Here is a 13,650-nt window from a genome sequence, read left to right as displayed (position 1 = left end):
ACTAATGTAACAACAGATTTCATTTGGCCATAAAATGCACAATTAACAGTATATCATCCTAAGCGGGCACGTTCCATAACTTAGTGACATTATTTATTTAAATGGGCACTTATCTTTTACATACCGGGGCATGCTTATGCTGATTATGAATGTGTCGATTGCATAAATGCTCATTCACTGTGTAGCCTAGCTCTGAAATAGGCCTGAAGACCAACAAGGCAAACCATCATTCAAACATCATTCTGTCCTCTGCTTCCTCTCCTCCCTCCCTCCCCTCTTTCTCCTCTACCCCTCCCCTCGCCTCTCTCTTACAGGATCTGTGGCCCATATGATGTCGTATGCAGATAGTGGCTATCAGGACAGTAGTACGAGTTACTACAGTGTGAGCAGAGAGAACGTGGTTCTGTCAGAGCCCAGACACGTGCTGTCAGGCAGCGGCCCCAGGGGAAGCCCCAGTCACGGCAGGAGCTCCCGGGCAGAGGGGCAGGCCTCCGTACAGGTAGCTAATATACACTAACCCACCTCTACTGTGAAGAGAGACAACCTATTTATATGCCCACATGTTTATATGATATAACCTTTTAAATACCTGCCTATTTATATAATATCATAGTTAACCTACTCAAACTGTATACAATTCAAAGTTAAAGATAACCATATGTATCAAGGACTGAATTGGCTTTCCTGTGTGTCGTACCCTGTCCATATCTCTCCCCCACTCGCCGACACCCGGTATCGCTCCCCCACTCACCCTGCTTCCTGCATCCCTCCTATCCCAGGTCTCAGCGTCAGGGCGGGTGATGAGGAGGATGGGCTCCCTCCCCTCCCGGGGCCAGTCTCCTGTGTGTGGTGTGGGGGGCACCGTGTCCCCGTCCCGGGTCTCTCTCCGCACCTCCCAGGGCGGCAGCGCCTACGGCTCACCCATCCTCACCGAGCCCAAACCCCTCACCAGCATCTTTCCCGGGACCACCATGCCCCCTTCCTCCCCGCCCGGTCCAGGGACCACCCCCTCCTTCCAGCGCGCCACCTCTCCTTACTCCCCAACCCACCAGAGGAACGGGAATGGCGACTCTCCTCTCCGGACCAGCCCCCATCCAGGCAGCGCCAGTCATGCCACCTCACCTCACCAGGCGATGGGTAGTGTCTCCGGTCGCCTGGGGTCTACACTGTCTCTGGTGGAGGGGAGGGGGCTGTCTGGCTCTCCTCTGAGGTCCTGTATGACGGCTGTGCCCCAGCACTACGGCTCCACACTGCCCCGCCAGGGGGCTCAGGCTCTCCCCTACGGACATGACGCCTACGGGCTCTACGAGAGGACCGCCCTGCCTCTTTCACGGCCTGACAGCCTCACTGGTTAGTCATATAGCAGGACTCTGCCACGAAACACACACATGCACACACGTTCATGCATACACACACACACACACACACACACACACACACACACACACACACACACACACACACACACACACACACACACACACACACACACACACACACACACGCACCTTAAAACAATAACAAAGCGGCCACCCCGCCTGTGTTTTGGTAAAAAGCAGAGGATGGGCCATGATAAATTTAACCACTCTCAAATTCAAAGCAAGAGCTATGTATGCAAGGACTGACCATCCATGAAAATAATAGTGTAGCCATGTTTTAAGGCTATACAGCAGGGATCATCAACTAGATTCAGCCACCAGAGGATTTGTTCTTGAGCGGAAGGTCAGAGGGCCGGAACATCATTACAAATCATTTGTAGACTGCAAATTGACCGCAAGAAGACCAAACAGATCTCATGTACAGTATCTCTTTTATGCGTGGGAATACTTTGGAACAGATTTGAAATAAAATCCCCTGCAGTCCGCTAGTTGGGGAACCCTGCTATACAGTGTTTATTTACATTTGTTTTGTTAACAAACATTGGAGTATTAAAAATCTTATGTTTTGGGTTCTGATGGGGGTAGGCCTAAAACAATCAAACCAAGTTCATGAGGCATTTATATCAGTTATATTCTTCAGGAATCAATGGGTATATACAGTATCATTCATTTATAAGTCCAAAAATGGATGTAGCAAGCAAGGATTCTAGCTTTGAAGGGTCATTTTTATGCTGGTTAAATGGTAGGAAGAATATACAGTACTTGGAAAAAGGGCAAACGTTACCAGTCGCTCTTCTTATTTACGTGCAGAGAACGTGTCTTTCTGAATCGATTTTATCTCTGTAGAGATCCATTGGTTTCTGTGTGAAAGGGATTATATTAACTAAATACTAGATCTGTAGTGTTGCTGACAGTGTGGCGACAGAGAGATGTGTTTGTCCTTTATCCTGAGCCATCCTGCAGCGCATCATATCACTGAGCCTACCCTACTGACACACATAGGCCTGTTTTAGAAATCCCTTGTTCAGAAGTTAACCATAGGGCTCTGGGCAAAAGTAGTGCGCTATATAGGGAACAGGGTGCCATTTGAGGCGCAGCCAGAGTCATTCAGAGCACTGCTCTGCTGTGGGGGTGTTGTTTGGTAAATGACAAAGCACCATGGATTGGTTTCCATCTATTTTACTGGGCCAAAAGAAAGGAGCCTATTGGCAAAGTGAATCAAGTGCGCCCTGGGGAACCATAAAGCACAGCCTTTTACAGCTCGTTACGCTGAAGCAGAGTGATGCAGGGGACTCTTGTTGGCCGTAGGCCTATACTGCCCAGTACATCTCAATAGGTTGAGCTTTCAAAAGATGTTCCACAATAGACTGCCACCATCTAAGATGCACTCTAGCGTTGGTATGGTCACTTCAACCAGCATCGTATTTGGGACAAATCATTCGCTAAACCCTAAACCTCATCTAAATCTTCTAATGAATAATGGGGCAATTGAGCACGTTGAGGAGACTAAACTGATTGGCGTAACCCTATATTGTAAACTGTCATGGTCAAAACATCTTGATGCAACGGTAGCTAAGATGGGGAGAGGTCCGTCCATGATAAAGCACTGCTCGGTCTTCTTGACATCACAATCAACTACAAAAGTCCTACAGGCCATAGTTTCATCACACCTGGACTACTGCCCAGATATATGGTCAAGTGCTGCAAAGAAGGACATGGGCAAATTACAGTTGGCCCAGAACAGAGCAGCACAGCTTAAATGTACACTGAGGGCTAAGAATCGAGAACATGCGTGTCAATCTCTCCTGGCTCAAAGTAACTACTTGTCTTTGTGCGAGCTGTTGACGTGTTGGAAGCACCCAGCTGTCTGTTCAAACAGCTCAGACACCCAGACATACCCCACAAGACATGCCACCAGGGGTCTCTTCACACGTTGTGCTGTGAAGTGTTGTGTTATTTGTTTTTCTTCGTCTGATTTCACGGCCAGCTTGAGTTACCTGATGTGAAAGAGAGTTCCATGTAGTCTTGGTTCTATTTAGTACTGTGCGCTTCTGGACTGGTCATTTGTAATAATAGAGTAATAGTGTCTTGTATGTTGTATTGATTTATTTTGTGATGTAGGCTGTTGTTGTTTTGTTGTGATGTAACTGTTCGAACCCTGTTCGAACCCCAGGAAGAGTAGCTGCTGCCTTGGTAGTAGCTAATGGGGATCCTAATTAAATACTAAACCACTTACATCAACCTCAACCATGAACATAGATCTACTTTCACACTTTACAGCAGCCTAGAATGAACCATTCACAACCAACATACGGCACAACTGATTACAGATTGTAATATTGTTTTAGGTTTAAGGTTGATTCAGAGTTGATTCAGGGTTGATGAAGAAATTCACCACCTTCCATCACTAACAACATTGTCCTCGAAGCCCATCTTGACAGCTGACACAGTGTAAATAATGCCGTGACTATTATTGTTCCCCTGCTGTGCGTGTGTCCAGGCCTGCACAGCTCCTACGCCACTCACCACAGCCCACTGGACCAGGATATGAGGATGGCCATGTCTCCTGACTGCCACGTCACGCCTGTCTACGACGACAGAGCCTTCCAAAGCCCCCTGTATCACAGCCCCACCCACGCCCACCACGGATCACACAGCGCTATCTACAGGACACTCACGGGTACTGCAACACACTACCAGCAGACACAACTACACATGGCTAGGACCATTGGGACCAGAGACTTGCACGGTGTGTTATGACTAGTTTGTAATCTACAGTCAACACGATAGTCATATGTGTGCTGTCTTTTCTAAGACACATGGCGATGCAGTTATACAGACTTGAAATGTGTGTGTGTGTGTGTGTGTGTGTGTGTGTGTGTGTGTGTGTGTGTGTGTGTGTGTGTGTGTGTGTGTGTGTGTGTGTGTGTGTGTGTGTGTGTGTGTGTGTGTGTGTGTGCTACGCCCCATCCTGAATATATCTGTGTCTTTGTATTCCCAGGTGCGGAGAACCTTCAGCGGACCCTCCAGAGGACCACAAGCCATTGCAGCACCCTGGCGTACCAAAGAAGCAGCTATGGGCTGAACACCGCAGGGTCATACGCAGACCCCTTCAGGGTCTCCCAGCAGGGACAGGGGCCCAATGAGACCTCTTTCTCCAGGCACTCTGGTCTGGTCGACAGGGCTGCCACAAGGTCCCCCTCCATAGACAGTATACAAAAGGATCCTAGGTACAAATACACAACGCACCATCACACACACACGTCGAGCCACGTGATGATTACATCCAGACATGTCATTGATGAATTCAAATCAAATGACGTGTCGTTGATGTTTTGAAGCGATAGATTGAAAATAGCTTTTAGACTCACTTTTTTGCCCTCTCATCTCTCTCCCTCCCCACCCTCTGTAGGGAGTTTGCGTGGCGTGACCCCGATCTCCCTGAGGTGATCCACATGCTGCAGCATCACTTCCCCTCGGTCCAGGCCAATGCTGCAGCCTACCTCCAGCACCTGTGTTACAGAGACAACCGTATCAAAGTGGAGGTAACAGGATGCCCGTCTGTCCCTGTCAACCTCTCGGCTGACGTGTGTGATCAAACAGACTATATGGGGATGAAAAGTCCTTCTCTAGAGAGGATTTGAAAGCACAAACACGTAACCCTTTTCTGCAGTCAAGTGACCAAATCGCAAATTTTAAACCCATAACCACGTGTGCGAGATGTATACTTTTGTTTCACAGTAGATTTGTTTAAGACTACCAAGAATCACTCTGTGTGACCCTGATTTAGCCCACTGCAGTAACAGGTGAATTAATATAAAGGATAGTGCTAAAAACATGAAAATAAACCGGGTGGTTTGAGCCCTGAATGCATACCACGGGTATGACAAAAAAATGGTTTACTGTTCTAATTACGTTGGTAACCAGTTTATAATAGCATTAAGGCACCTCGATTGTTTGTGGTATATTGCCAAAATACCACGGCTAAGGGCTGTATCCAGGCACTCTACGATGTGTCGTGTTAGGGAACAGCCCTTTGGCGTGGTAAATTGGCCATATACCACACCCCCTTGGGCCTTATTGCTTAAATAACTGTTGTTGATTATACTTTTTTGTCAGCTCCAGGTGTGTGTGACCTTGACCCTCTTCTAACAGGTGTGTCACCTGGGAGGTGTCCAGCACCTGGTGGACCTGCTGGACCACAAAGCTGTGGAGGTGCAGAGGTGTTCCTGCGGAGCCCTGAGGAACCTGGTTTATGGCAAGGCTACAGACGACAACAAGGTGGCCCTGAGGAACTCTGGTGGCGTCCCCGCTCTGCTCAGACTGCTGAGGAAGACCACCGACAACGAAGTCAGGGAGCTGGTCACTGGTACGTCTCTCTTTCTCACGTCTGTCTGTCTCTGTCTTTTTTTTGCTGTCTGCCTGTTTTTATGACTCTCTAGACCAGGGGTATTCAACTCTTACCCTACGAAGTCCGGAGCCTGCTGGTTTTCTGTTCTACCTGATAATTAATTGCACCTACCTGGTGTCCCAGGTCTAAATCAGTCCCTGATTAGAGGGGAACAATGAAAAAACGTAGTGGAACTGGCTTTGAGGTCCAGAGTTGAGTTTGAGAGGTCTAGATCGATCTATATGCCTGCTTGCTGATACAGTATTTCTTGCCTATCTCTGCATTATCAAGTGAGGGATGACTGGATCCAACCTTATGGCCGCACCTCAGCACGTGTCCTCTGCTCACTACATCCGTGCCTATCCCCGTTTACCACTAGGGGTGCTGTGGAACCTGTCGTCGTGCGACGCGGTCAAGATGACCATCATCAGGGACGCTCTGAGCACCCTGACCAACACTGTGGTCATCCCCCACTCCGGCTGGAGCAGCAGCAACTACCGAGAGGAGACCAAGCTCAAGTTCCACTCCTCTCTCCTGCTGCGCAACACCACCGGCTGCCTCAGGTGAGGAGTGAGGAAGTCATCCCTGTAAGAACAGAAGACTGTACACCGCTTTGGATTAAAGCTTCTGCTAAATGGCATTCTTCCTGTGTGTGTGTGTGTGTGTGTGTGTGTGTGTGTGTGTGTGTGTGTGTGTGTGTGTGTGTGTGTGTGTGTGTGTGTGTGTGTGTGTGTGTCTGTGTCTGTGTCTGTGTCTGTGTGGTGTGTGTGTTCATGTGGCTGTAAACCTGTATGTATTGTATATGTGGTTGTATTATTGACCTTTCTACTGTGTCTTGCTACAGGAACCTGAGTTCAGCAGGAGAGGAGGCCAGGGGTCAGCTGAGGTGTTGTGAGGGGCTGGTGGATTCACTTCTCTATGTCCTCAAGGCCTGCGTTAGCACCTCTGACTTCGACAGCAAGGTGGGCTTACTATAAGAGTAGTACATTTAGGCTAGTCCAGAAACAATGACATGCACCTCACCTGCCTGAACCCCCTCTACTTTATCCAGAATTAGACCAGTCCTCTTCACTCAGTTTCTGCCCATCCATCTCTGCTATCCCAACATGAAGTTCCTGATCGTACCCCCTTTCTGTGTGTGTGTGTGTGTGTGTGTGTATTGTGTGCGTCACTGAAATGCTTCCCCCTCCTCTCCCAGATTGTGGAGAACTGTGTGTGTACTCTGAGGAACCTGTCCTACCGTCTGGAGATAGAGATGCCCTCGTCTTGCCTGCTGGGGACTCAGGAACTGGACGCCCTGCTGGGCTACGGATCCCCCAGTAAGGACCTAGACTATCTCTGCTGGGGCAAGAAGAGGAAGAAGAAGAAGAGGGTCTGGCTGGATGATAAGGTGTGTATAGTAGGAGGTTATCCGCTTTCCTTGGCTAAGTCACACTCTGACACCTTATGATAAAGGCGCCTGGAAATGTGTTAGAATTAACAGAGAACATTAGCTAAGATACACTACGTACACTAAGTAAGTGGACACCTGCTCGTTGAACATCTCATTCCAAAATCATGGGCATTAATATGGAGTTGGTCCCCCCATTGCTGCTATAACAGCCTCCACTCTTCTGGGAAGGCTTTCCACTAGATGTTGGAACATTGTTGCAGGGACATGCTTCCATTCAGCCACAAGAGCATTAGTGAGGTCGAGCACTGATGTTGGGTGATTGGGCCTGGCTCGCAGTCTGCGTTCCAATTCATCCCAAAGGTGTTTGATGGGGTTGAGGTCAGGGCTTTGTGCAGGCCAGTCAAGTTCTTCCACACTGATCTCGACAAACTATTTCTGTATTGACCTCGCTTTGTGCGCCGGGGCATTTTCATGCTGACACAGGAAAGGGCCTTCCCCAAACTGTTGCCACAAAGTTAGAAGCACAGAATCGTCTACAATGTCATTGTATGCCGTAGCATTGAGATTTCCCTTCACTGGAACTAAGGGGCCTAGCCCAAACCATGAAAACAGCCCCAGAACATTATTCCTCCCCCACCAAACAGAGTCCAAAGGCGGCGAGCTTTACACCACTCGAGCCGACTCTTGGCATTGCGCATGGTGATCTTAGACTTGTATGCGGCTGCTTGGCCATGGAAACCCATTTCATGAAGCTCCAGAGGCAGTTTGGAACTCGGTAGTTCGTGTTGCAACAGAGGACAACGTTACTTCCATTCTGTGGTGTTTCATTCGTTATGCTCTTCGTTATGCTTTCAGTGGGACGGCGTGGGACCCATCCCGGGGTTTGGTAAGCCTCCGCGGGGGGCAGAGATGCTGTGGCACCCGGCCGTGGTGAAGCCCTACCTCAGCCTGCTGGCAGAGAGCTCCAACCCTGCCACCCTGGAGGGCTCTGCCGGATCCCTTCAGAACCTCTCCGCTGGAAACTGGAAGGTGTCCCGCTTTGTTTCATTGTAACCTTTGTTTATACAGGTTAGTCTCATTAAGATATCTCATTGAGATCAAATCTATTTCACAAGAGACCGCAAACCCACACCTGACACTCATGTCTGTTATGCGTTGCTGTTTATCTGGTATTATTGTAATGTTACATCAGTATAATGGCGCTGTAATAACATAATTGGACTTCCTGGGTAAATAAAGGTGAAATAAAAATCCAATAGAAATCATAATCCCTGTGTGCAGTTTTCAGCGTACATCCGTGCGGCGGTGCGCAAGGAGAAGGGGCTTCCTATCCTGGTGGAGCTGCTGAGGATGGACAACGACAGGGTGGTCTGCTCTGTGGCCACCGCTCTGAGGAACATGGCCCTGGACAGCAGGAACAAGGAGCTTATAGGTCAGACACACACACACACACACACACAGAAACTCGCTCTCTTTCTCACACACACACACTTAAGTCCTTCATGCCCCCTTGTCTCCCCTCTCAGGAAAGTATGCGATGCGGGACCTGGTGAACCGTCTCCCCGGGGGAAGCCCCTCCCTGCTGTCTGACGAGACGGTGGCGTCTGTCTGCTGCACGCTCCACGAAGTCACCAGCAGGAACATGGAGAACGCCAAGGCCCTGGCAGCCACGGGGGGCATCGAGAAGCTGGTGGACATCAGTAAGGGCAGGGGGAAGGGGTATTCTATGAAGGTGGTGAAGGCGGCTGCTCAGGTCCTCAACACGCTGTGGCAGTACAGGGACCTGCGCACCCTCTACAAACAGGTCAGATCACTGTGTCTTCGCAAGTTAATGGTTTTGGTATAATCGCTTAACTAATATCAAAAGTTGCAGACTTGGCTCCATTTTACCTTGGAAAAACTGAACTGATCTCTGATAAAATACCTTGATATCCAGTTTTGCAGAGGTAAAATATCACTGTACTGAGAGTAGCGATTATCTCTGTTGTAGGACGGATGGCACCACAGTTATTTCATCACTCCTGTGTCCACTCTGGAGAGAGACAGGTACAGGTCTCAACCAACCCTGCCTACTAGCACCTTACAGATGTCCCCCGTGCCCCGCCAATCAGGTGAGAGCACTCAACTATCATGTTCAAACTACTCATCAACACACACCACAATGGACCTTCCCTCCGGGTCTGGTTCCTCTCAAAGTTTGTTCCCTGCCACTATGCTTCCGTTTGCTCTTTGAGGTCTATGCCCGGGTTACTGTCAAGCACTTTCTGACAAGTGGTTTCTAAATATACTATTGATTGAGTGATTGATTGATTGAATGGAATGTCTTCTCAGGTGGTAGTGCAACCTCCTCTCCTGCCATGTTAGGGATCAGAAGACACAGCTCTAACTACCAAAGGGCTCAGTCATCTATGCAACTCGATACATATTATGGAGACAACAGTTTACATAAAAACCAGTACACAGGTAAGCCATGATGAAGGTATTTTTATTCGCCAGTACATTTTCCGTGTACATTTTATATATTTTGAATGTTTCATACACACAGCTGAGTTAACAATGCCTCACACTTGAAATTCTTATCTTTGTTTTCACTTTCAGGGTCAGAAAAGCAAACACCATATTTTATCGGGTCCTATTCCTCACCATCAAGAGAGGACTATCCTAGGTCCCAGGTAAGGCAAAAAATATGTTGTGGTTCTGGTGTCTTAAAGGTCCAATGCAGCTGTTTTTATCTCAATATCAAATAATTTCAAGTAACTTACTGTGATTGTTTTCAATTAAATGTGTCAAAAATAAACAACAATAGCTTCTTAGCAAGAATTTAGCTAGGACTGTCTGAGAGTGGTCTGAGTGGGGAAAACTAGCTATTATTGGCAGAGAGGTTTGGAACCCTCTTTCTTATTGGTCTATTAACTAATTTACCACCTGGTGACATACTGGGCACTCAAACTCCATCCCACCCAAGCAGGCTGAAATTTTAGGCGTTAATTTCAAACAGCTCTTACACTAAAAGGGCATTATCATAATTGTATTCAATTTCACAGTATTATTCCAAACTCATAGTGTGGAAATATTTATAAAGCGTAGGAAAATCTCAATTCTGACTGCACTGGGCTTTTAAATTCTCTTTCAGTTACCTAAAATAAGATTACATAACCCTATTGTCCTTTATTGGGTGTAGTGGTGCCTGCTGAGTCCCCATAGAGCCTTTCTTGTGTTCAGTGGTGTAGTGGATAGTCATTTTAGATTTTGGAAGAGGGTTTTTCCACCTTTTCTGGAAAAATGCATTGAAAGTATAGGACTGCGATCAGAGATTACCCACCTATTTTTTTTACCACTACATCACTGGTTGTGTGTAATAGTCCCTCCACTCTCATGTAGGACTCATGTTTGTTGTGTTGAAGGGAATGAGTTTGTCTTTTTTGTTTTACCAGCAGGAAGATGTGTTCTACTCCGACGAACCGGATAGGAATACTTACAACAACTACAGAATTTATCTGTCATCGCCGCAAGGTTACGAGGAGGAGGAGCCTGGGCCTTACCAGGATGAGCCAGAGAACCTGACCTCCACAGAGCGATACAACACCTCCCAATCTAACAGACTGAAATCCAATACCAACGCCACTAACTACGTGGACTTCTACTCCACCACGAGGAGGCCTTCCCAGAAGGCTAACCAGTACACTGGGTCCCCTGACTCCTGGGTGTAGGGGTGGAGAAACCATGTAGAAACCATGACTCATCAGTTTGAGCTACATCTGTGTGTGTGTGTTTGAGTGTGTGTGTGAGATAGAAAGAACATGAGTGTGTCTGTATGTGTGTGTGGTTCCAGTGGGAAAGAGCTTGTTGTTTTCTGGAGTGGTGTAATGACAGCCAAAGAAGTAAGAAAGGTTTGTTGGATATGAGCCAGGCATTCGCTTGGTTGGAAATGTGGAGAATGGAGAGAGTGCTGAAGAAGTGTTGTGTTAAAAACAAACATTAAAGGGATAGTTTACTCAAAATAGAAATGAACATGATGTTCAATATATGTTAGCTGTAATTGATAAACTAAGACAGTTATGGATATAGTAAAGGCAGCAGCAAATATCTCAAAACTAGCTTGGTGAATCGACTACAGCCAAATGGAAAATAATGTGAATTTGGATTTTGAGTCAAATAAATTATTTGTATGTTGGCCAAATATATATCATGAAGTCATATCTGTGAAATGTCAAATAGTATTTGTACAGAGAAATAAAAAATGTTACAATGTGTTGTTACAGAACGTTACTGTATTCAATGTGTAGACTGTGTATGTATGATGTGGTGTCTAGTGATTTTTTTATGATTTATTTATTTAAGTGTGAATTTCCCTCAAAACGCCCTGAGGTATGTTGTCCAACACTGGCGATGATGTGACATATGGAAGTGTATGAAGATTTAAAAAAGAGCCCATCATAACACTAAAAAAAAGATTCAGAATTGTGAAAATGAGGCTTGGTGAAATAAATCAGCTGTGGAATGGAATTGCAGGTGTTGGTGATTTTTTTATTTTTTTTATTTTGTCATCCAAACGTTCCTCAATCGGAGGGGGCGCGCACCCAGCTCCCAGAAAGCGCACGATAGAGCGTCTTTCATCAGCTCCACCAACTTCTAGGATGGATCACAGCTCCGATCTTGCAATCAACATTCCTATAGCTATGGAGGGAAATGCGTTGTTTTGAAGAAACGTCGACGAACTAAACTTGACTCTTCTTTTTTAACAGGTATATTTTGCTTGTACTGTTACGTGTGATGTTGTCGGCTGTTTTGTGAGCCAACTTCTAGATGCAGTGAAGTGTCAGGGCATGACAAACCGTTACATTGTTTAACGTTACAGTTTACGTAATCGTTCATGTGCCGCGTCAAAGTTATTGCAAAAAAATATATGTTTTTTTACTGTATCGTGTATGAATTCATTCGTAAGTAATAGATTAAATAACGGATTTCAGCATGTGCCTCGCATTTGTTTTCAAGTCTAATTTTCTGCTATTCACCTTTGCTAATCAGGAATCCATTTCACATTGAGCTGTATCCATTAATTTGTACCATTCTTAACATTTCCCTTTTTGTCAGGTTTCATTCCAGACCACTGTGCCTGATGAGGGTATGTTAGGGCTCATCGTAATCCATATCTTCCCATGACTAGTGTTGCCTCATTTAGGAGTGTATGGCCATGTTACTGCAATAGCACTTTTTGCAGAGGGAATAATATATTTGTATTGACTATTTTTCACAGAACTCCCTGTAATCAGTTTAACATGTTCAAAGCAGTGTTTGGGAGGAATAGGAAAGGAGAGAAGAGGAGCAGGAGGGATCCAGGTAGGAAAGAACAAACAACACCATCTACAACACTGCACCCATTACAGTTTGTGCCGGGTAACTAGACACCTTTTCACTGACTATAATAGTGCCATATGATTTTGTTAGTAAAAGGCTGGGTTGAAATTTTTACCAATAGGTAACTGATGGATTTCTGGGAGCTGTGGGGATGTTTCTGGAATCTGGGTACTGTCTCTGTTGTATCAGTCTCAGAGCAAAGATCGTTTCTAGCGAAGTGAAACCAATCCTCGACATTAGTAGCACTCGCCCTAATTGAAGACGGTAGCTACTTGGCTGCTCCGAATTTTCTGTCCCCGGGTGTTTGAGTATAGAGCCATTTCAATTAGCCTAATTAAGGAGTGAATGCTGCCCCACTGCTGTAAAATCCTCTCAGACCTAAAGTGTGTCACGAGAAGTTGGAGTGGGTTAAACAAACAGCCCTGACCCACAAAAAGAAAATACTGAAATGATCAATAACTTTTTGGGTCATGAGGGATGTACACTGACTATACAAAATAGTAAGAACACCTGGCCTTTCCATGGCATAGACTGACCAGGTGAATCCAGGTGAAAGCTATGATCCCTTATTGATGTCACTTGTTAAATCCACTTCAATCAGTGTAAATGAAAGGGAGGTGACAGCTTAAATAAGTATTTCTAAGCCTTGAGACAATTGAGACATGGATTGTGTATGCGTGCCATTCAAAGGGGCAAGACAAAATATTTAAGTGCCTTTGAACAGGGTATGCTAATAGATGTCAGGCGCAACGGTTTGTGTCAAGAACTGCATCGCAGCCGGGTTTTTCACGCTCAACAGTTTGTCGTGTGTATCAAGAAGGGTCCACCACCCAAAGGACATCCAGGCAACTTGGCACAACTGTGGGAAGCATAGTAGTCAAAATGGGCCAGCATCCCTGCGGAATGCTTTCAACACCTTGTAAAGTCCATGCCCTGACGAATTGAGGCTGTTCTGAGGGAAAGCTTTTTTAAATAGCTTTTTCTTACCAGTTCTAAATAATGTTTGTCAACCCTCTTTATTTTGGTAGGCTATAATCTATTATTCAGATTGATGCTAGGCCTCGTGTGCGTCCGCTGTGGGGTTGTGCGTCTTTCCAGTAGTTATGTAGCTACTAGCTAGCTCCATTCTG

At 46.2% G+C, this 13,650-nt stretch overlaps 2 protein-coding genes across 2 annotated transcripts in view; both read left to right on the top strand.

Annotated features, from left to right (window-relative positions):
- Positions 1-1,060: 1,060 nt before the first annotated feature.
- LOC120033456 (plakophilin-4-like) lies at positions 1,061-11,331 on the top strand. The gene is made up of 15 exons (XM_038979820.1): positions 1,061-1,350; positions 3,880-4,064; positions 4,398-4,609; positions 4,792-4,924; positions 5,535-5,748; positions 6,149-6,332; positions 6,614-6,731; positions 6,968-7,159; positions 8,018-8,191; positions 8,444-8,594; positions 8,689-8,966; positions 9,153-9,273; positions 9,494-9,625; positions 9,761-9,834; positions 10,597-11,331. Exons 1-15 carry the CDS (start codon positions 1,134-1,136, stop codon positions 10,870-10,872), a joined length of 2,661 nt encoding a protein of 886 aa, XP_038835748.1. The 5' UTR covers positions 1,061-1,133; the 3' UTR covers positions 10,873-11,331.
- A 1,110-nt stretch (positions 11,332-12,441) lies between these two features.
- LOC120033195 (protein TANC1-like) overlaps positions 12,442-13,650 on the top strand; it is a 48,824-nt gene continuing 47,615 nt past the window's right edge. Inside the window, exon 1 of the mRNA XM_038979478.1 lies at positions 12,442-12,502. Within this exon, the coding sequence (XP_038835406.1) occupies positions 12,442-12,502 (61 nt within the window). The remainder of the gene's footprint in view (positions 12,503-13,650) is intronic.

This window comes from Salvelinus namaycush, chromosome 40 (assembly GCF_016432855.1).
Source record: "Salvelinus namaycush isolate Seneca chromosome 40, SaNama_1.0, whole genome shotgun sequence".
Taxonomy (NCBI): Eukaryota; Metazoa; Chordata; class Actinopteri; order Salmoniformes; family Salmonidae; genus Salvelinus; species Salvelinus namaycush.
Note: the sequence above shows the minus strand (reverse complement) of the source record. Positions and strands in the feature narration are given on the sequence as shown.